The 21,230-nt window shown below is 43.6% G+C and overlaps 1 protein-coding gene, 1 long non-coding RNA gene and 1 other non-coding gene across 4 annotated transcripts in view; 1 reads left to right on the forward strand and 2 right to left on the reverse strand.

Moving 5' to 3' along the window:
- LOC103883233 overlaps positions 1–13,738 on the reverse strand; it is a 40,417-nt gene extending 26,679 nt beyond the window's left edge. Inside the window, exon 1 of the long non-coding RNA XR_001900093.3 lies at positions 13,665–13,738. This is a non-coding gene — a long non-coding RNA (uncharacterized LOC103883233). The remainder of the gene's footprint in view (positions 1–13,664) is intronic.
- Positions 7,188–7,322, reverse strand: LOC116274345. The gene has a single exon (XR_004182971.1). It is a non-coding gene; the product is annotated as a small nucleolar RNA SNORA48 (small nucleolar RNA).
- Positions 13,739–13,855: 117 nt separating the features above from the next.
- The window catches only part of RNF212 (ring finger protein 212), a 57,610-nt gene continuing 50,235 nt past the window's right edge, over positions 13,856–21,230 (forward strand). The window contains exons 1-2 of one of the 2 annotated variants that reach the window (XM_031664802.1): positions 13,856–14,061; positions 19,209–19,270. In XM_031664802.1, the coding sequence (XP_031520662.1) occupies positions 13,953–14,061; positions 19,209–19,270 (171 nt within the window). In that variant the 5' untranslated portion in view covers positions 13,856–13,952. The remainder of the gene's footprint in view (positions 14,062–19,208; positions 19,271–21,230) is intronic. The other variant, XM_031664803.1, reaches the window with a different exon arrangement.

Consider the following 21,230-nt stretch of genomic DNA (forward strand, 5'->3'; position numbering starts at 1 on the left):
GCCTCCCTAGAAGCCAAGGAGATGCCAGCACCATGCTTCTTGTAAAGCCTGCAGAACCATGAGCCAATTAAACCTTTTTTCTCTGTAAATTACCCAGTCTCAGATATTTATTTATTGTAATGCAAGAACAGCCTAATACAGGGAGGTATACTCAAAGAAGCTTCATCTTGCAGGGCATCCTATTCCAGATCTTTTGGCTAGAGACATTAGGTTCTTTTTAAAATTTTGGTCTGTAATTGTAGGTTGTAGACTGCCACAGCACCAAGACCAGGATATACAGGAGGAAGAAAACAAACAGATAACCCACTGCTGAGTTGTGCTATGAGTCCTGAGGTCCTTGGCCACTCTATCTTCTTTCCTCCACCTTTCAGAGTCTTCTGGTAGTTGCTTTATACATTTGGCCCAGGATTTTCAGTTGTAATCAGCAGGAGAAATAGGGTGGAACGGACCTATCCCATCTTGTCCAGAACCATCAATGATACCTTTTTTAAAACCTTTTTTAAATGGATCATACTAAAAAGTACTAAATACACATTACACATATAGTTAACAAACTTTGGGATGCGGGGAGCAGGGGAGATGGGCCAGAACTATTTGAAAGATGCCTTAAGACTGAGGTCACTCTAAAGTGCAGGCAGAGCTTGAAAGTTAGTTGCAGCTTTTTTATCCCTGGAAGTGTTCCCTCTAGTTGTCTCTCAGAGAGTACATATTCCATGGGATGCCCTCTGTGGCCAATCTCCAGCCTCACATTCCCTTCTCAAGCCCCTATCAGGGAACTGTCTCTCTCTTGCCTTTCAGGGAGGCACTGTGATAATGGAGCTAGCAGCTTCAGGCTTTGGAATCAGACTGCCTTAGTTCTAATTCTGCCTCTACAACTTCTTGGTTATGTGACTTTATCTGAGAACCAGTTTCCAATCTGTAAGATGGGGACAATAATACAGAAACCAATACTTTTTACAACCTCTACTATTATCACATAGTCTAAGCTACTTAGATTACAATAGTGTCACTGCTTCCACTCTTGACCCTTCTTCATCCTTTTCTCTACATAACAGCAACAATAAGAAACTTAAAAAGGAAAGTCACATCATGTCACTCCTCTACCCACCTGCTTCTCCAAATCCTTACAATGGACATACGGACTCTATGATCTGGCCCCTGCTACCTTTTCAACCCCACCTCCTACCACTCTTTCCCTGCTAACCTCACTCCAGGCATTCTGCTGCTCCTTGAAAATTCCAAGCATCCTCCTGCCCTCAGGACTTTTGCAAATGTCTCTGCACAGAATTTCCTTTCTCCAGATGTGGAGACAACATAATGTGGTGGTAAGGAAAAAATCACCTTGGTTACTAAAAAGTGTGTGAGTGTATACAGTGGGCCCTCCATATCCACAAATTCTGCATTGGCAAATTCAGATGGAAAATATTTGAGAAAAAATAACAAGAAATAACAATACAACAATAAAAATGCAAATAAAAACCCAATACAGTATAACAACTACTTACACAGCATTTACATACTAAGCATTATAAGTAATCTAGCGATTATTTAAAGTATATGGGAGGATGTGCATAGATTATATGCAAATACAATGCCATCTTGTATAAGGAACTTGCGTATCTGTAGATTTTGGTGTCCTGAGGACATCCTGGAACCAATCCCTCATGGATACTGAGGCACAATTGTATATATGTATAATTTATATGTGTATATATATATAAAAAATACATTTATTCAGTGCTGTGTCAAGCACCATTCTAACGGACCAATTTACAAACATCTGAATCTTCCCGACAATAACCCTACATAGGTAAATACTACCTTTTTTTTTTTTTTGAGACAGAGTCTTGCTGTGTCGCCCAGGCTGGAGTGCAGTGGCACAATCTTAGCTCACTGCAGCCTCTGCCTCCCAGGTTCAAGCAATTCTTCTGCCTCATCCTCCTGAGTAGCTGAGATTACAGGCATGCATCACCACAACCGGCTAGTTTTTGTATTTTTAGTAGAGATGGGGTTTCGCCACGCTGGCCAAGCTGGTCTCGAACTCCTGGCCTCAAGTGATCCGCCTGCTTCAGCCTCCCCAAGTGCTGGGATTACAGGCATGAGCCACCACGCTCGGCTGGTAAATACTACTTTTATAATGATTTTAGATATAATGAAACTAAAGTATAGAAAAATTAATTTGTCCACATAGCTAGCAAGTAGTAGGATTCAAACTCAGTGTAGTGCCTTTTCCCTCACCTTTATAAAATTTTATAATATTTGTACTTTATAAGCATATATTATACTTATATAAATCTATACATGAGTGATGCAAGTTAAGTGCTTAGCACAGTGCCTGGCACAAAATATGGGTCCAACAAATGTTAGCTGGGTTTTCATTCCCATTGTACCTTTCAAGGGCACATGAGGGAATTTAAGCCATATGATAGCTACCACATACTAATGGGAGAAAGTCAGAGACTCCTTCAGATCCAGCCTTCAGCAGAAACCTCTGAAGACAATGAAATGAAAGATTTGACATGACTATACTGATGTTTTAGCAAGGAATTCTGCTGGAAGTGTATGGGACCAAGTTATGGGAGGAAGAAGTTAAAGCAGGGAGAACTACTGGGGAGGTACTGGAAAAAGTCCAAGAGTTCTCTCTCTTAATGGCAGCTCACATGGAGTTTACATTCTAGGTGGAAACCTTTCATATGCTTATTTTCGGCAGTTCTCACAACTGAGATTTGAGAGGGATATATATTACCCCTATTTTTCTGAATAGAAAATGGAGGCTTAGAGTGGTGAAATAATTTGTCAAGTTACCTAGTCAACAAGCGTGAGAAATGAAGAACTCAAGTCTTTCTCTATATTCCAGAGTCCTCTACTCTGTTAGATACCTAATCACCAAGTTATAGCTCTTCAGACTAAGAGTGTTTTACGATTTAGGTAAACTGAGAAAGATAAATTCATTTAATTTAGCAGTAACATCTAATAAACATTATTACTGTTTCTTACATTTTGTAATGTCTTATATTTTTGAAACAGGGACTTTCAAGATACAGCAATGGGACACAGGCAGACATACGTTCCTTGAATCTGCTCCTGGTTTGGGAATGTTTGTGACTATTACAACTTACAATGGTGAGGTAAAACATTCTTTTATACTTTTGTTACTAAAATTTTTCATTTGCCAAAAATTCAGGTATCATGTAGCCCAGTTTTAAAATCTCTACAGAAGCACTTACACACTGGCATTAACAATTTTTAATGCATATAGCACTGAATGATAGCATGACATAAAAACATAGAAAGTGCCTGCCCTCAATGAGCCTATAGTTTAGTTGAGAAGCAGAGACAGGCTTCGTAACATAAAAAGCTTTTAAAAAATAAAATGAGGAGCCCCAGATTTGCCATCTTGAGGTCTGCTGATATTGCTAGGCAAAAGGGACCTTAGGGCCAAAGCACCCCTGTGGTTTTGCACCACCCAGGCCCCATCTACTTTGCTGGTGCTGCAGCCCCACACAAGCATAAGGGTCAGATAAGCCAACTCCTCCCTCCTCCCATGTTGGCATGGGCGTTCTCTAGCAATGCAGCAGCCTCAGGGACTATCCGGTCTTATATACCTCTTACTCACTAGGAGTTAGCAGAGGAGTACAAAAGTCACCAGGTAATGTGGAAAGAATATGGATTTTGGAGTCAGAATCAAACTCAAGCATGGATTGTCACATATAAGCTAAAACCTTGGAAGGGTTATTTGACTGCTTTGATGCTGTTTTCTCATATATACAATGGATATAACAGAGATATCCATTCCCCACTATGTAAGCTCAAGACAATGAATTCCTCAGTCCACTAACTCAAACCTAGTTGTCCTGGAGCTGTGCTCATGGGGTAGCAGAATGGTTGTGGACCAAAGACTTGGAGAACAGAACAGGCTGGCAAGAAAAGGGTGCTTGAAGTAGGCAGGACAGGACTCCCACTCTCATAAAACTGGGTAACTGGTTGACCCAAGCTCAGGAAGACACTATGACACCCCCACTTATGTGGAGACAGAGAGCTGTGCCGAAGACTCCAATCCAGTTGGATTTTTGGACACTTGATTTTTACCTGTTCAATAGTTTTCTCTTGGCACATCTGGCACCTCACTGACAATAATTCCACTGGGACTGTTTTCCTAGCTCCAGCACTTGTCAAGACAGCTACCCCCTCTTCTCTACACACCCACATCTACGCTTCTAGCCCACTTCCTGTTCCGTTATATCAAACTCCAATTCTCTTTTGTACTTTCCCAATAATCCTTAATGACCAATCTGAAAATGTCTCCAAAGCACATTAAACCCGGAGCCAAATTTTAGTTGAGCCAAAAACTATCACATTAAAACCCATTCACTGTTTTTTAAAAAGACATAGAAGACTCATTCTTTGAAAACTGAAATTGCCTGAAACAACATCTGAACTCTCTATTCTGTGCCATTGATCTGTTTGTCTATTCTTTCACCAATATCACACTGTCTTGACTACTGCAGCTTCATAGTAAATCTTAAAGTTGGGTAGTCTTAGTCCTCTTTTATTCTTCTCCCTCAATATTGTGTTGGCTATTATGGGTCTTTTGTTTCTCCATATAAATATTAGAATCAGCTTGTCAATATTCACAAAATAGTTTTAGGATTTTACTGGGATTCTGTTGAATTTATAGATCAAGTTGGGAAGAACTGAGACTTTGACAATAAGAAGTCTTCTTATCTATGAACATGGACTTCTCTCCATTTCTTTCACCAGTTTTGTTTTCCTCATATAGGTCTTGCACATATTGTTAGATTTATAAATAAGTAATTTGAGGGAGGGCGCTAATGTAAATGATACTGTGTTTTTTATTTCACATTCCACTTGTTCATTGTTAGTATACGGGAAAGTGATTCACTTTCTTATATTCATCTTGTACCCTGCAACTTTACTATAATCACTTACTAGTTCTGGCAGTTTGTCAATTCTTTTGGTTTTACACATAAACAGTCATGTCACCTGTGAACAAAGTTTATTTCGTCCTTCCCAAACTCCTTATTTCCTTCTACTGCATTAGCCAGGACTTCCAGTCCACCAAGAAAAGGCTTCTAGTTTCTGACCAATAAGTATAATAGCTATAGGTTTTTTTGTAGATGTTCTTCATCAAATTTTCCCCTGTGTTCCTTGTTTGATGCATTTTTATCATAAATGGGTGTTGGCTGTTGTTAAATGCTTTTTCTGCATCTATTGATATGATGGTATGATTTTTCTTCTTTCACCTACTGATGTGATGAATTACACTAATTGATTTCTAATGCTAATTGCGTATCTGTAATAAGACCCACTTGGTTGTGGTATATAATTTTTATATATTGTTGGATTTTCATTTGCTAATATTTTGTTAAGGGTTTTTGCATCTATATTCATGAGATATAATGATATGTAGTTTTCTTATAATGTCTTCGTTTGGTTGTGGTATTAGGGTAATGCTGGCCTCATAACATGAATTAGGAAGTACTCCTTATGCGTCTATCTTCTGGAAGAGATTGTAGAGAATTGGCACAATTTCTTCCTAAATGTTTGGTGGAATTCACCACTGAACCCATCTGGGCCTGGTGCTTTCTGCTTTGGGAAGTTTCTATTGATTCAGCCTCTTACTAGATATAGGCCTATTCAGATTGTCTACTTCTTGTATTTTATTAGATTGTGTATTTCAAGGAATTGGTCAGTTTCACCTAGGTTATCAAATTTGTGGGCATGGAGTTGTTCACAGTATTTCTTTATTTTTCATGTCCATGGGATTTGTAACAATGCCCCTTCTTTTGTTTCTGATATTTGTAATTTGTGTCATCTTCATTTTTTTCTTAGCTTGGCTAGAAGCTTTTTAACCTTTTCTAAGAATCAGCTTTTGGTTTTGTTGATTTTTTTCTATTTCTTGTTTTTAATTGATTCTGCTGTTTTTATTTTTCTTCTGCTGCTTACTTTGCACTTAATTTTCTCTTCTTTTTCTAGTTTCCTTAGGTAGAAGCTTAGATTATTAATTTTAGATCTTGCTTTTGAATACAGTCATCCCTTGGTATTTGCGGGGTATTGGTTCCAGGACTCTCCAAAGATATAAAATTCTGAAGATGCTCAAGTCCCTTATATGAAATGGTGTAGTTTGCAGGTAACTAGCGCATATCCTCGCATTAATTTAAATCACGTCTAGATTACTTATATCTAATACAATGTAAATGCTGCAGAGTTGTTACACTGTAGTTTTTCACTTGTATTATTTTTGTTATATATACATATTTCAAATATTTTCAATCCATGGCTGGTTCAATCCAGGAGTGAAGCCTGGTATTACAGAGAGCCAACTGTATATGGATTCAATGCTTTCAATTTCCCTCTAGTCACTGCTTTTGTCGCATTCCACAAATTTTGATAAGTTGTAGTTTAATTTTGTCTTTTCTTCTTTGACCCATGTGTTAATTAGTAAGTGTGCTGTTTAATCTCCAAGTATTTTGCAATTTTCCAGCTATCTCTCTGTTACTGATTTCCAGTTTAATTCCATTGTGGCCTGAGAACATACATTGTATGATTTCTATTATTTTAAATTCGTTAAGGTGTGATATATGGCCCAGAATGTGGTCTACCTTGGTGAATGTTCCATATAAACTTGAGGAAAATGTGTCCTCTGCTATCATTAGATAAAGTAATCATAGGTGTCAATTACGTCCAGTCAACTGATGGTGCTACTGAGTTCAATGATGTCCTTACTGATTTTGGCCTGCAGGATCTGACCATTTTTGACAGAAGAGGTTGAAAACAACTACAATAAAGTGTTCATCTATTTTTTCCTTGCAGTTCTATCAGGCTTTACTTCACATATTTTCATGCTCTATTGTCAGGTGCATACACGTTGAGGATTGTTGTCTTCTTAGAGAATTAACCCCTGTATCATTATGTACTGCTCCATTATGTAATTATCCCTGATAATTTTCATTGCTTTTGAAGTCTACTCTGCCTGAAATTAATACAGCTACTCCAGCCTTCTTTTGATTAAGGTTAGCATGGTGTATCTTTCTCTAGCCCTTCATGTTTAATCTATGTGTCTTTACATTTCAAATGATTTTCTTATAGACAACATATAGTTGGGTCTCATTTTTTGATCCACTCTATTTTTTAACTGGTGTATTTAGACCATTGACATTTTTTTTCCATGTGTCCAAGGCATGAACCAGGTATGGGTACAGTTCAAAAGCCAAGCTGGGATGAACGAGGGGTTGCTTTGTCCCTGGCTGATATAAGATGGGCACCACCAACCAGGTGCCACTCTACTGAGGTCAAAGACACAGATCATTAACATTTAAGGTGATGATTTATATAGCTGGATTATCTGCCATATTTGTTACCATTTTTTATTCGTTGCCCTCATTCTTTGTTCTATTTTTTTCTTCTCCTCTTTTTCACGCCTTTTGTGGTTTTAATTGAGCATTTTCTGTGATTCCATTCTATCTGTTAGCATATGAAGTTGCCCTAGAGTTTGCCATATACATTCACAACTAGTCCAAGTCTAATTTCAAATAACACTATACGCTACCACTTCACAGGTAATGCCTCTTTTTTTTTTTTTTTTTTTTTTTGATTGAGATGAAGTCTCACTCTGTCACCCAGGCTGGCGTGAACTCAGCTCACTGTAACCTCCGCCTCCCAGGTTCAAGCAATTCTCCCTGCCTCAGCCCTCTGAGTAGCTGGAATTACAGGCACCTGCCACCACGCCTGGCTAATTTTTTTTTTTTTTGTATTTTTCAGTGGAGACAGGGTTTCACCATGTTGGCCAGGCCGGTCTTGAACTTCTGACCTCAGGTGATCTGCCTGCCTCTGCCTCTCAAAGTGCTGGGATTACAGGCGTGAGCCACCATGCCTAGCCTCAAGTGCCTTTTATTAACAAAGTATTCCTTATTCTTCCTTGCTGCCCCTAATTTTATCATGGCTATCATTAATTTCACTTACATGTAAACTATGATCATTTGATACATTGTTGCCATTATCTTGAATAAAGTGATATTTCTTAGGTCAGTTAAGAATAAGAAAATAGGCTGGGCGCGGTGGCTCAAGCCTGTAATCCCAGCACTTTGGGAGGCCGAGACGGGTGGATCACGAGGTCAGGAGATAGAGACCATCCTGGCTAACACGGTGAAACCCCATCTCTACTAAAAAATACAAAAAAAAACTAGCCGGGCGAGGTGGCGGGCGCCTGTAGTCCCAGCTACTCGGGAGGCTGAGGCAGGAGAATGGCGTGAACCCGGGAGGCGGAGCTTGCAGTGAGCTGAGATCCGGCCACTGCACTCCAGCCTGGGCTACAGAGCGAGACTCCGTCTCAAAAAAGAAAAAAAAAGAATAAGAAAATAGAGGCTGGGCACAGTGGCTCACACCTGTAATCCCAGCACTTTGGGAGGCCGAGACAGGCAGATCACGAGGTCAAGAGATCGAGACCATCCAGGCCAACATGGTGAAACCCTGTCTCTACTAAAAATACAAAAAATTAGCCGGGCGTGGTGGCGAGTGCCTGTAGTCCCGGCTACTCCGGAGGCTAAGGCAGGATAATGGCATGAACCCGGGAGGCGGAGCTTGCAGTGAACCGAGATTGCGCCACTGCACTCCAGGCTGGGCAACAGAGGGAGACTCCGTCAAAGAAAAAAAATAATAAGAAAATAGAAAGTTTTAATTTTACCTCCACTTTTCTAATGCTCATCCTTTATGCAGATTTGAGTTTCTGACCTACATAATTTTCCTTCTTTCTGAAGAACTTCTTTTAACATTTCTTACAAGGCAGATCTACCAGCAAAAATTCCTTCAGTTTTTATTTGTTTGAGAAACACTTTACTCCCTCTTATCTCTTGCAGGATAATTTTGCAGGATACCAAAGTCTAGGTTGGTCATTTTTTATTCCCAATACATTAAATATTTCACTCTACTCTCTTCTTGTTTGCATAGCTTCTGAGGAGAGGTCAGATGCAATTTTTACGTTTGCTGCTCTGTAAGGATTTTCCCCCCTCTGGCTGCTCAAGATTTTCTTATTTGTGTTTGCTTCTCTGCAGTTTTAATGATATTCCTAGGTATAGCTTTTTGGTTTCATTTTGGGGTTGAGGGGATTTCATGAGGGGGTGAGGGGATTAATCCTGTTTGGTATACTCTGAGCTTCCTGAATCTATGGCTTGGTATCTGATATTAATTTGGGGAAAAATTCTCAGTCCTTATTGCTTCAAATATTTCTTCTTTTCTTTTCTCTGTTTCTCTTCCATCCGGTACTCCCATTATGCGTCAAGTTACACCTTTTGTAGTTGTTCCACAGTTCTTGGATATTCTGTGGGACAACAGTAGTGGGAGAGTGTTTTCTCCATACTATCCCTGGATACTTTTAAATCTTTGTCAATCTGACAATGAACAAGGGCTATCTTACTGTAGTTTGAATTTTTTAATTACTAGCAAGGCTGAATATTTTTCATGTTTATTAGCCATTTGATTTCTTGTTTAGGAATGGCACAATTTTTTACTAGATAATATATAGACGAGATTTATTTTTAAGAATGGAAACTAGGAAATAATAAACTCAATCTATGGAAATCCTTAATCCTAGGTAATATTGTCGAAGCTATATGGCCCGCAGGGGACATTCTATTTTACTTCACATTCACCTGGTGAACACATCATTTGCTTAGAATCTAATTCTACAAGGCTTGTGTCATTTGGAGGGAATAGGCTGGTAAGTACATGCTTCCTATGTCCTTGTTGATGAACACAGCGTCAGCACTATTCAAGCATGACACTGGTATGCAGATCCATTACACTCAAACTGGCTAGAAACTTATTAAAGTCCTATGCCCAGATCTCATCGCAGCAACCAAAGAGGGAGCTGGAGAGCTTGGAAGGGGTTCAAAGGAGAGCCATGAAGTTGATTAAAGGGTTGAAAAATAAGAGCCGTGAGGGAAGGTTAAAAGAACTGTGATTATTCAGGCTTGAAAACAAGTGAAGGCTGAAGGGTGAATTAATAATGGAATTCTAATAAATAAAACTCTTACATGGTAGATGGTGATTGGCTATTTTCTAAATGTGTTCAGAACTGATGAAAACAATTTGTACTTTAGCATAAGAAATTTAGTTATATGAGGCCGGGCGCGGTGGCTCAAGCCTGTAATCCCAGCACTTTGGGAGGCCGAGATGGGCGGATCACAAGGTCAGGAGATCGAGACCATCCTGGCTAACCCGGTGAAACCCCGTCTCTACTAAAAAATACAAAAAAAAAAACAAAAAAAAACAACAAAACTAGCCGGGCGAGGTGGTGGGCGCCTGTAGTCCCAGATACTCGGGAGGCTGAGGCAGGAGAATGGCGTAAACCCGGGAGGCGGAGCTTGCAGTGAGCTGAGATCCGGCCACTGTACTCCAGCCTGGGCGACAGAGCGAGACTCCGTCTCAAAAAAAAAAAAAAAGAAATTTAGTTATATGTAAAGAAAATTTCCCACAGAACGTGTTAATCAAATTTTCTCCAGACCAAAGTCATTTACCTAATAGTTAATTTGATGTTCAGGAAGGTATAAATATACTGTAAGGTCAGTAATTTACCATTTAATGCATTATTATTACAAGAAAGACTACCAAGTAGAACAAGGAAGAGTGGCACTGAGGGAAAAAAGGGAGCTGAAGAGTGAAGTAGCGCCCTGCTTATGAAAAGGGGGAAGGGAGAAAAAGGAAGGACAGAGGAATGGGAGGATACCAGAGTGAGAAAGTAAGGAAAAAGAGTGGAGCTGTTTTTAAAAACATGCCATTTTTTCCTTTTTACTGTTTGTACAGAGGATCCACTTAGATATTCGAGTTGGAGAACACGACCTTGATGCGGCCATTGCTCAAGCAAAGGACAAAGTTAATGAACTTACCTTCAAGCTTGAATATCTAATTGAACAAATTGGGCAAATAGTCAAAGAACAAAACTATCAAAGGGTCAGTCTGCCTATTCAGCTTATTTTATCTCTTGCTACTAGTAACGCATTTCTCAACGCAAAGCCCCTGGACCAAGGAAAGAATGAACTGCCTGTTCTTCACTCTTTCTCTCTGAGGTAGAACTGTGTGGACTCACAGGGACTGGAGAGAGCAATTTTTCTTCACTCTGTCTGCTGGACCATGAGCTCCTCTAGGAAAGAGAATTTCAGTTCATTCATCTTTTTATGCCCTGTGCCTAACAAAGTCCCCAGCAGCACAGGGTGTGAGCTTGCAGAATGAATGCTTCCAAATGCACCCTATATATTTGTAGAGACTCGTGTATGCTCTTTCCAAATCACAATTTTATTCTTATGACATTAGGTGCTTTTTGAGTCACTACACTAAGTGGATGTTGGTCAGATATGGGCTTAAATCTCATCTACACGTCAGTAATCTGTGTCATCTCTAAGCTTCAGTTTCCTTACCAGGTAGATAAGGACAGGTGTGATAAGCAAATAAGGCATGCAAGTGCTTGGTCTAATGCCTAGCATAAAAGCTGGACTCAAATGATGAAATCTACCACTATTGGGTAATGTTCGCTTTGCCTGATGGTAGCAAATAAAATATATAAATAGGTCAAATTCCTGATATTTTACACCAAAATACAAAACATCTTTTATAAGGTTGATTTTTACTCTCTTATACTTGGCTAAGCAATGGATTCTGGTTTAGAAAAGCAGACTGCACGGATACATTGGTGTAAGGTATTAATTGGGTAATATTAAATACCTTGAATGCCCACAACAACCCTCCCCTCAAAATCATGAGTTAAGTACTTTATGACACTAAACCTGTCTATTTCTTTTTCGCATAGGACCGTGAAGAAAATTTTCGGATGACCAGTGAAGACACAAATAGCAATGTTTTATGGTGGGCTTTTGCACAAATACTAATCCTTATCTCAGTCGGAATTTTCCAAATGAAATACCTGAAAGACTTCTTTATAGCTAAGAAGCTCGTTTAAAATATTATCAATAAAGACAAATAATTTGCACAACGTTTGAGTTAATAAATCAAAATACCTGCATAAATGTGTATTACTTTTATGATTTAAAAGATACCAGAGATTGAAATTAACGTTATATCATTATAACACTGATAGAATGCTTTTATAATACAGCTTCTGAATCTGACAGATCAGGCACCTCATCCTGTTCTTACTTATTTTTGAGACAGAGTCTCGCTCTGCTGCACAGGTGCCGTAAGGCTCACTGCAGCCTCGACCTCCAGGGCCCGAGTGATCCTCCCATCTCAGACTCCCGAGTAGCTGGGACCCCAGGCACCCACCACCACACCCAGCTAATTTTTGTAGAGAGGTGGTTTTGCCATGTTGCTGGTCTTGCTATTTTAAACTTGGTAGAGATCAGCACTGTCTAACAGAAATAAAAGTGGGCTACATATATAATTCTAATGTGTTGTTGTTGAGACAAAGTCTCACTCTGTTGCCCAGGCTGCAGTGCAGTGGTGTGACTTCGGCTCACTGCAACCTCCGCCTCCTGGGTTCAAGGGATTCTCCTGCCTCAGCCTCCTGAGTAGCTGGGATTACAGGCGCCTGCTACCATGCCTGCTAATTTTTGTATTTTTAGTAGAGAGGAGGTTTTACCATGTTGGCCAGGCTGGTCTCGAACTCCTGACCTCAGGTGATTCGCCCGCCTCGGCCTCCCAAAGTGCTGGGATTACAGGCCTGAGCCACCGCACCCAGCCCATACGTAATTCTAAGTTTCCTAGTCTCCACATTGAAAAGGATTTTTTGAAAGGGTAAAATCAACGCTAGTGATATATTTAACCTAATATATCAAAAATATCACTTTAACATGTAATCAACATAAAATTACCAAGACTTTTTCACACGAGGCCCTGGAAACAGCTGTATGGGCGCAGGGGCCACTTGGCCCGCAGCTACGAAGAGCACTCACCCTGTGCTCTCCCGGCACAAGCACGTGCCTGAGCCTCTCCATCAGAGCTTTGCAGCGTCCCCGAGAGTGGAAACTCTCAGAACCACGCGGAGGGCAATTTTATAAAAACTCACTTCCCCATGCTGGAAGCTGGAAGCAGCAAAGGTCCTTCCCAGGCTACGCCTTCTGTTTCAGAGGAAGCAGGCTCAGGCCTCCCGTGGTGAGGTCTCTGCACCAGCAGCCACCTGGTCACTAGCTCGAAAGCGCAGAGTGCGACCCAGCCCCCACCCCAACCGCCCCACCCCCACCCCACCCCAACCCGCACCGCCCCACCCACACCGCCGTCCAACCCCACCGCCTCACGGCCCCACACCCACCCCAACTCCCACATCCCCACTCCCGCTCCTGCTCCCACCCCAACTCCCACACCCACTTCTCCCTCCCTCCCTCCCATCCCGCTCCCAGGGCCCCCACACCCACTCTCCCGACTCCTCCCCGGCCTGCCCCGCACACTACCCCGGCCGCCCTGGCCTCAGGCCCAGCTCCCGGCCCTCGTGGTGGGCCTGGCCCGCATCCCCAACCCTCTCTGCGCTCCTCCTGCCCCTCCCCCACTGCGGTCGCGCCCGACGCCTCCTCAGCGCCGCCGCCATTCCCAGCGCCCGACGCCTCCTCAGCGCCGCCGCCATTCCCAGCGCCCGACGCCTCCTCAGCGCAGCCGCCGTTCCCAGCGCCCGCCACCCAGGCCGGGCTTCCACAAAACACCTGAGGACCGCAAAGACAGGGACGGGACGTCGGTGCTCGCGGTGCGTGCCTCCGCCTACTCCTGCCGAAACGACCCGGGAGACGAGTCAGACGCGCCCTCACGAGTGCTGCAAGGCCACCCGCGGTGTTGGCGGGAGCCCGCCAGCTCCAGTGCGCGTGCGCAGAGCTGCCGTCGAGTTTGCGCAGGCGCAGAGCTGCCCGCCCTCGGGCCCAGCGCGTGGAGGCTGGTCCCAGCCTTGCGTGGGCCTCGCGTGGGCCCGGCCTCGCCGCTGCGGTCGCCTGCCTGGCATGGCCAACTGGGTGTTCTGTAATCGCTGCTTCCAGCCGCCCCAGAGGACGTCGTGCTTCAGCCTCACCAACTGCGGGCACGTGTACTGTGATGCCTGCCTCGGCAAAGGTCAGGGCGTCCGGAACGCAGGCTGGAGAGGGGAGGGGAGCGGCGGGCAGGGGCAGGGAACTCCGGGGTGGGGGGGCTTGGGTGGGAAGGCCATGGGGGCAATGGGGGGCCGCTGGGAGGAGACAGGGGCGGTGGAGAAGGAGAGGGGGCGGGATGGGGTGGGGAGGGGCCAGGGAGATGAAATGAGGGGGAGTGGGGGGGGACCGGAGGAATGGAGAGGGGCGTGGAGAAGGAGGGGGTGGAAGGTGGATAGGGGGGATCTGGAGGGCTCTATGGATGGAGGGGGGGCTGGGGACACCGGAAGGAAGGGAGGTGGAAGGGACCGGAAGGGAGTGGAGGGGGGCGGATGGAATGGTGGAAGGGGAATGGAGGGAGGAGGGAAATAATGGAAGGGAGTGGAATGGAAGGAAATGGAACACAATGGAGGACCTGGGGAGGAAGGAATGGACGATCGGCAGCCAGGCCCTGGTGTCGCTTTGGACATCGCATTGTCAGGGAGGCGTTTTTCTTTCTATGAAAATTTTGTGTTGAAGTGATGTTTATGCAAGAACAAAAGCAAGAGCACATGAGCTTTTACCAAGTGAACTTACCGGTGAAAGCAGCCAGCTGGGTGCCGGTGGCTCACAGCCAGCCCAGGGGACGCCCACTGTGCTAACCTCCATCTTCGGAGTTGGCCTTAGACCCATGGGACCTTGGTGAATGTGGCCCTACAACCAGCCCTACAGCAAAGCCGCTTTCCGTGGCTCCCCCTCTTTCTTCCTTTTTCTCCCTTACTTTCTCTCTTTCAAGGCAGAGCTCTGCTCAGTCGCCCAGGCTGGAGTTCAGTGCAGGATCTTGGCTAACTGCAGCCTCAGCCTCCCAGGCTCAAGTGATCCTCCTGCCTCAGCCTCCGGGGTGGCTGGGGTTACAAGCATGTGCAGCCATGCACCCCTGATTTTTAAATTTTTCACAGAGATGGGGCTCCCTTTGGTGCCCAGGATGGTCTCCAATTCCTGTTCTCTAAGGATCACCCGCCTTGGCCTCCCGAAGTGTTGTCTTTGTATTTGTATGTAACTGTAGTTCATCTACTTTCATTGTTGTGTGGTATTCCATCGTATGGATACACCCCAAGTTACTTACCATTTCCACTGTCCATGGCCATCCGGGTTGTTTGCAGATTTGGCTGCAGAAATGGTGCCGCTATGAATCTTCTCGCTCCTGTGTTTGGTGATCTTAGGTACACATTTCTGTTGGGTGTGTAACCTAGGAGTGGAGTTGTTGATTTCAGGTGTGTATTTAAAAACAAAAGTCTCTCTGGCAGCCGGGTGAAAAGTAGATTGGAGGGAGATAGAAACTGTGGGAGAGACTGCAGCTGAGCACATGAGAGGTGATGGGGAGAAGTGATGGGTTCAGGAGAAGTTAGGTAGATTCAGCAGACTTGAGTCGGAGACAAGGGCTAGAGAACGGGACAGAGTTTCGCTGCTAGACAAAACACTGGAGAGGAGCCCAGTGGGAGGGAACGTAGCAGGGTGGGATGCAGGGCCCCTGAGCTCATGTTTGGACACGGCCTGTGTCCTGTGAGAGCCACCCAGGGGAAGACAAGAGGCAGTTGCCCGTGTGGGTCCAGAACTAAGACAGCCAGGAATACATTTGGGGAGTGATTAACACAGGATAATAATCCTAGATACTGGAGTGTGGAGAGCCCCAAAGGCAAAGGAAACTGTAAGAGACTATCTTGTTGGAAAGAGCATTTGTTGAAGGAGGTAAGGAAGATGTCAGGTAAAGAAGAGACATGTTGATGAACTGGACATCCCAGTGAAATCAAGGAATTGGTGTTTGAAAGTGTCCGTTGGACCAGTGAGGAGGGCACTGGTGACCCAAGATAACATTCCTCGAAGATAACATTGTTAGGAATGATGGAGACACACGTACCTTCGTGGTGTTGGGAAGTGTGAAGACAGGGCTCAGAGTGTCATAGCTTTCGAGGTCAGCAAAGCCTGCGTTGGCAGGTGACTGGTTAAGGGCCTGAGGCAGGTATAGATTGACAAGTTTGTCTAGCTCTTAAAGCCGGTAGTCTGAGTGCATTCCTCCAAAAAGCCACTGATGCTGCATGTTAGGACCACACCAAATCAAAGGACACACAAAAAAATGGTGAAAAGGGATGAAGGCTCTGGGCAGAGCCCTTACTGTAGCTCCGTAGCTGTCCAGTGGTGCATCACTCAGAGGGAAGCCCTTGTTTAGCTCTGACGTATATCCTTCCAAGATTTTCCTATAGATGCAGATTTTTAAAAGCAATACAGTGTGTCTATCATTCAGTTATCTGCTTTTATTTCTCAAACATGGACCTCCTTCCATGTTAAAATAAGTCTGTATCATCATTCTTTTTTTTTTTTTTTTTTTTTTTTTTGAGACAGAGTCTACTGCTGCCCAGGCTGGAGGCAGGACGGGATCTCGGCTCACTGCAAGCCCGGCCTCCCAGGTTCACGCCATTCTTCTGCTTGCTCCCAGAGTTGGACTACAGGCGCCACCACTGGCTGATTTTTGTATTTTCAGTAGAGACGGGGTTTCACTGTGTTAGCTGTGGATACCCTGATCTCCTGACCTCGTGATCCTCAGTCTGGCCTCTCCTAAAGTGTTGGGATTACAGGCGTGAGCCACCGCGCCCGCCTGTATCATCATTCTTAAGGTTGCATGATGTATCTTTTGGGTATCATACCATAACATATTTTCTGCTATTTTGCTATGAGATACCGCTTGTTCTCTTACTTTTTTCCCTTGGAATATATTCTTAGGGGTGGAGTGGCTAGGCTGCAGGTGTGCACATGAAAACTGACCCAAATGTGACCCAAACAGGCACAAAGGATGTGCCTGTTTCTGTTCCCTGTAGTGACACGTGAGCACCTGTTGTTCTTTCCTCTTTGGTGTCTCTTACTGGTGACCTTGACCTTCATTTTGTGTGTTTGTCGGCTGTTTGCATTTTTTCTATGTCTGTTCAGGTCTCCTCATAGCCTTTTATTGAGGTGTTTTCTTTTAATTGACTTGTGAGCACTATTTGTAGATCAGGCATCAACCCCTTTGTCTATTGGCTGCACGTGATTTCCTCTCTGTCTTGTCTGTTAATCCTCCTCCCTTGTAAGAGCTTTTAGATTTTTATGAGTCAGCTCTGTTAATCTTTTACTGCATGACTCCTGGCTGTGATGGTGCAGAAGAGGAATTTTCTTGCTCCAGAATTCGCAGTTAAAGAGCTGGAAGGGAAGGGACCTACTGTCAAGGGTAGATGTTTTTAGCATGAGGGCAACTTGAAGAAGAGAGGAAAGGAGACAGTTCTGGAGGCTGTTAGAAGGGGACCCCTCATTCCACAGTAGGACACCGTTCTGTGTGCTGGGAGCTGCGGACACTGAGGCGAGTGTGGATACACAAGTGAAAGCCTGGGCTTGGACTGGAAGAGATGCTCCCTCCAAGGCAGAAAGGAAGGAGGTAGAGTGAAGTGGGTTGTTCTGTGGTGGGTCAGTCTAGAGGAGAGGGCAGAGAAATTGAGGTAGGTCATGAGCCAGGGCTTCTTCTCAGTAGGTGATATGAGGGCCCTGGTTTGAACAGCCCCGTGGGGAATGGGGCAGAAAACACCCAGGAAAAGCAGGATTGCACAGCAGTGTTGCTGACTCAGCAGCACTGGAATCCTCAAGTCTGTGAATCCACCTCTCACTCCTCTCACTTAAGAGATGTTTTTCTCGTAGTTCTAGCTGCGCTGACCCAGAGGAGGGGAGAAATCCACCAGGCTTGTTCAGGTTTGGGCCTGGTGTCCTCCCTGGAATGACAGGAGCGTGAAGGCTCATAGTGCCTGGTCCGCTCTGGGCTCCAACCTGACTAGTGAGAAAATCAAGCTTGAGGTTCATTTTGAATAGTTAAACATTTTAGATTAAGAGATCACTATAAAGCCTAATCATGGGCTGGGCGTGATGGCCCATGCCTACAATCCCAGCTCTTTGAGAGACCGAGGTGGGCAGATCACCTGAGGTCAGGAGTTCAAGGCGAGCGTGGCCAACATGGCAAAACCCAGTCTCTACTAAAAATACAAAAATTAGCCAAATGGCCGGGCGCGGTGGCTCAAGCCTGTAATCCCTGCACTTTGGGAGGCCGAGACGGGCGGATCACGAGGTCAGGAGATGGAGACCATCCTGGCTAACATGGTGAAACCCCGTCTCTACTAAAAAAATACAAAAAACTAGCCGGGCGCGGTGGCGGGCGCCTGTAGTCCCAGCTACTCAGGAGGCTGAGGCAGGAGAATGATGAAAACCTGGGAGGCGGAGCTTGCAGTGAGCCGAGATCACGCCACTGCACTCCAGCCTGGGCGACACAGCGAGACTCCGTCTCAAAAAAAAAAAAAAAAATTAGCCAAATGTGTTGGTAGGTACCTATACTCCCAGTCACTTGGGAGACTGAGGCATGAGAATCGCTTGAACCCAGGAGGTGGAGGTTGCAGTGAGCCAAGATCCCATCATTACACTCCCACCTGGGTGACAAAGTGAAACTCTGTTTCAAAAAAAAAAAAAAAGAAAAAACTAATTATGGCCAGGCACAGTGGCTCATGCCTGCAATCCCAGCACCTTGGGAGGCTGAGGTGGGAGGATTGTTTTAGCCCAGGAGTTCGAGCCCAGCCTGGACAACATGGTGAGACCTTGTCTGTACAAAAAAAAATAAAAATTAAAAATTAGCTGGCCGTAGTGGCACACGTCTGTGGTCCTAGCTACTCAGGGAGGCTGAGAGGGGAAGACTGTTGAGCCCAGGGAGGGGTCAAGGCTGTAGTGAGCTGTGATCATGCCACTTGCAGATCAGCCTGGGTAACAGAGCAAGACCTTGTCTCAAAAAATTTTTTTAATTTTAATTTTTAAAAAGCTTTATTGTGATAAATACCTGGGATAGACTTAGCCTTAAGTGTTGTTGATCTTTATGGTCAGTGTTTTTGTGCATATTTGCAAAGGAGGGGAAAAGGATGTTAGTTCTATAAATCCTTCCAACTATACCAGAACCCACAGCCTCATCCTGTCAGAACATGAAAACCTGTGATATAATCCTGCTTATTTCTTGAAGAAACATTGTAAAGTCTGCGTGTATACATACTTAAAAGCAGTAGTCAGTCTAATATAATAAAGCCTATTTTTATCTTACAGGTAAAAAGAATGAATGCTTGATTTGTAAAGCTCCTTGTCGTACAGTTTTACTTTCAAAACATGTAAGTTGAAATCTATAGTATCTGCATCTTAATCACAGTCATATTTCCTTTTAAATTCGTTATTTAATTTTTAGTCATTTGTGGTGTCTAAAATTTTCAGTCACTCTGCTACGGTAACAAAGATATCTGAGTGATCAAAATGCAGTTAGGATTTAGTTTTTAAAACTTACTTTTTTTTTTTCTTTTTTTTTTTGAGACGGAGTCTCGCTCTGTAAAACTTACGTTTTAAAAACTGTCTTAGCTGTAGATTGACCTTATTCCTAGGTTGTTGAATCGTGCTGTGTTCCTAGAAATGAAAGTGGGTTAAATAGATTTCTTTAGCACCATACAAGCACCTGAAGCGGGTGATAGAGTTTGGATTTGTATAGGGGTCATATATAATTAAGAGTGTTGTTGGTAAAGTAAGTTTAAAATCAATTACTGCTGAAGACTTAAAACAATGCCTTTTGTTCTCTCTATAAAATACTCAGTTTAACTTGTTATTGGTATAAACAAATGATTGGTGTTTTCTCTGCCTGATCTCCAAAATGTGCATTTGGTCTGATGATTTAAATATAATAGTTGTTTTTCTCTGATTACAAACATAATACAAAGTTACACAACATTCATACAGTACAGGAGATTATAATGGCAAATGTGTAAGTCCCCAGATCCTGTTTCCCAGAGATGACAGTGACCAGGAGTTTGACACCTGTTCTATGTGTGTTATTGTGATTTACCTTTTCGTAAAAATGGTGTCTTCTCGGCCAGGCACGGTAGGTCACGCCTGTAATCCCAGCACTTTGGGAGGCTGAGGCAGGCGGATCATGAGGTCAGGAGATTGAGACCATCCTGGCTAACATGGTGACACCCCGTCTCTACTAAAAGTACAAAAGATTAGCTGGGTGTGGTGGCGGGTGCCTCTAGTCCCAGCTACTCGAGAGGCTGAGGCAGGAGAATGGTGTGAACTGAGGCAGGAGAAATGGCGTGAACCTGGGAGACAGAGGCTGCGGGTAAGCCGAGATCACGCCACTGCACTCCAGCCTGGCTGACAGAGCAAGACTCTGTCTCAAAAAAAAAAAAAAAAAAAAGGTGTCTTCTCAGTTGACATCATATTTTGGGCACACTCACTCTTAAAATGACTGCATTATATTTTAGTATTTTCCTATCAGTGAGCCTTTGGATTTTTTTGGTTTTTCGCTGTTTCGAACAACCTTCCAGTGAACATTTTTAACCAGTATCTCTCCACGCTTGTAAGAGTATTTCTGTGACATAAATTCCTGAAGTGATGAAAAAGCAAGGGCAAAAGATGTAAATGTTTACACTTTTAACAGAAAATACTTTCTTTTCCTCCACACGTGTGGCAGCCTAGAGGCTCAGTGACTGCCTGCTTCTGCTCCTCACGTAGTGATCCCGCACTAAGCCCTGTCACATGGTCAGGCTGGAGGCTGGTGAGCCCTTAGCCTTACTCTAGCTTGGGTGGAATGTTCAGGTCGTTTACTTACTTTCTTGTTTCCTAGTAAATATATTTAAGACCATCCGTGTCTTTCTGTGCACTGCTATTCTATATCATTTTGAGTACCACTTTTCTCTCTTTTCTAAATAAACTCTAATCTGTCTTTTTATTTTTTTAACTCAAGAATTATTTGAAAGGATATGCTTTAGTTTCCAAGTGGTTAGATTTTAGCTCCCTGTCATTTTCATCGTTAATTTTTAGTCCTATGGCATTCTGATGAGAGAATATGGCTATGTGGGTTTTTTAATTATCAGGATTTTCACTGTGGTTTAATACATGGTAATTGTTCATATTTGATGGGCGTTTAAAAAGGCATGTGTTCCTTTCTGTGTGTCTGAGTGTGTGTGTGTGTGTGTGTGTAAGTAAAATTGTTTAAAATGTGGAAGTTGTTCCTGCTTCTTTTTCTCTAAACCATCACAGACTGTGTGGGCTCTTTCTTCCGTAGTCTCTTCCAAATACGGGTCT

Source organism: Papio anubis, chromosome 3, assembly GCF_008728515.1.
Source record: "Papio anubis isolate 15944 chromosome 3, Panubis1.0, whole genome shotgun sequence".
Classification (NCBI taxonomy): Eukaryota; Metazoa; Chordata; class Mammalia; order Primates; family Cercopithecidae; genus Papio; species Papio anubis.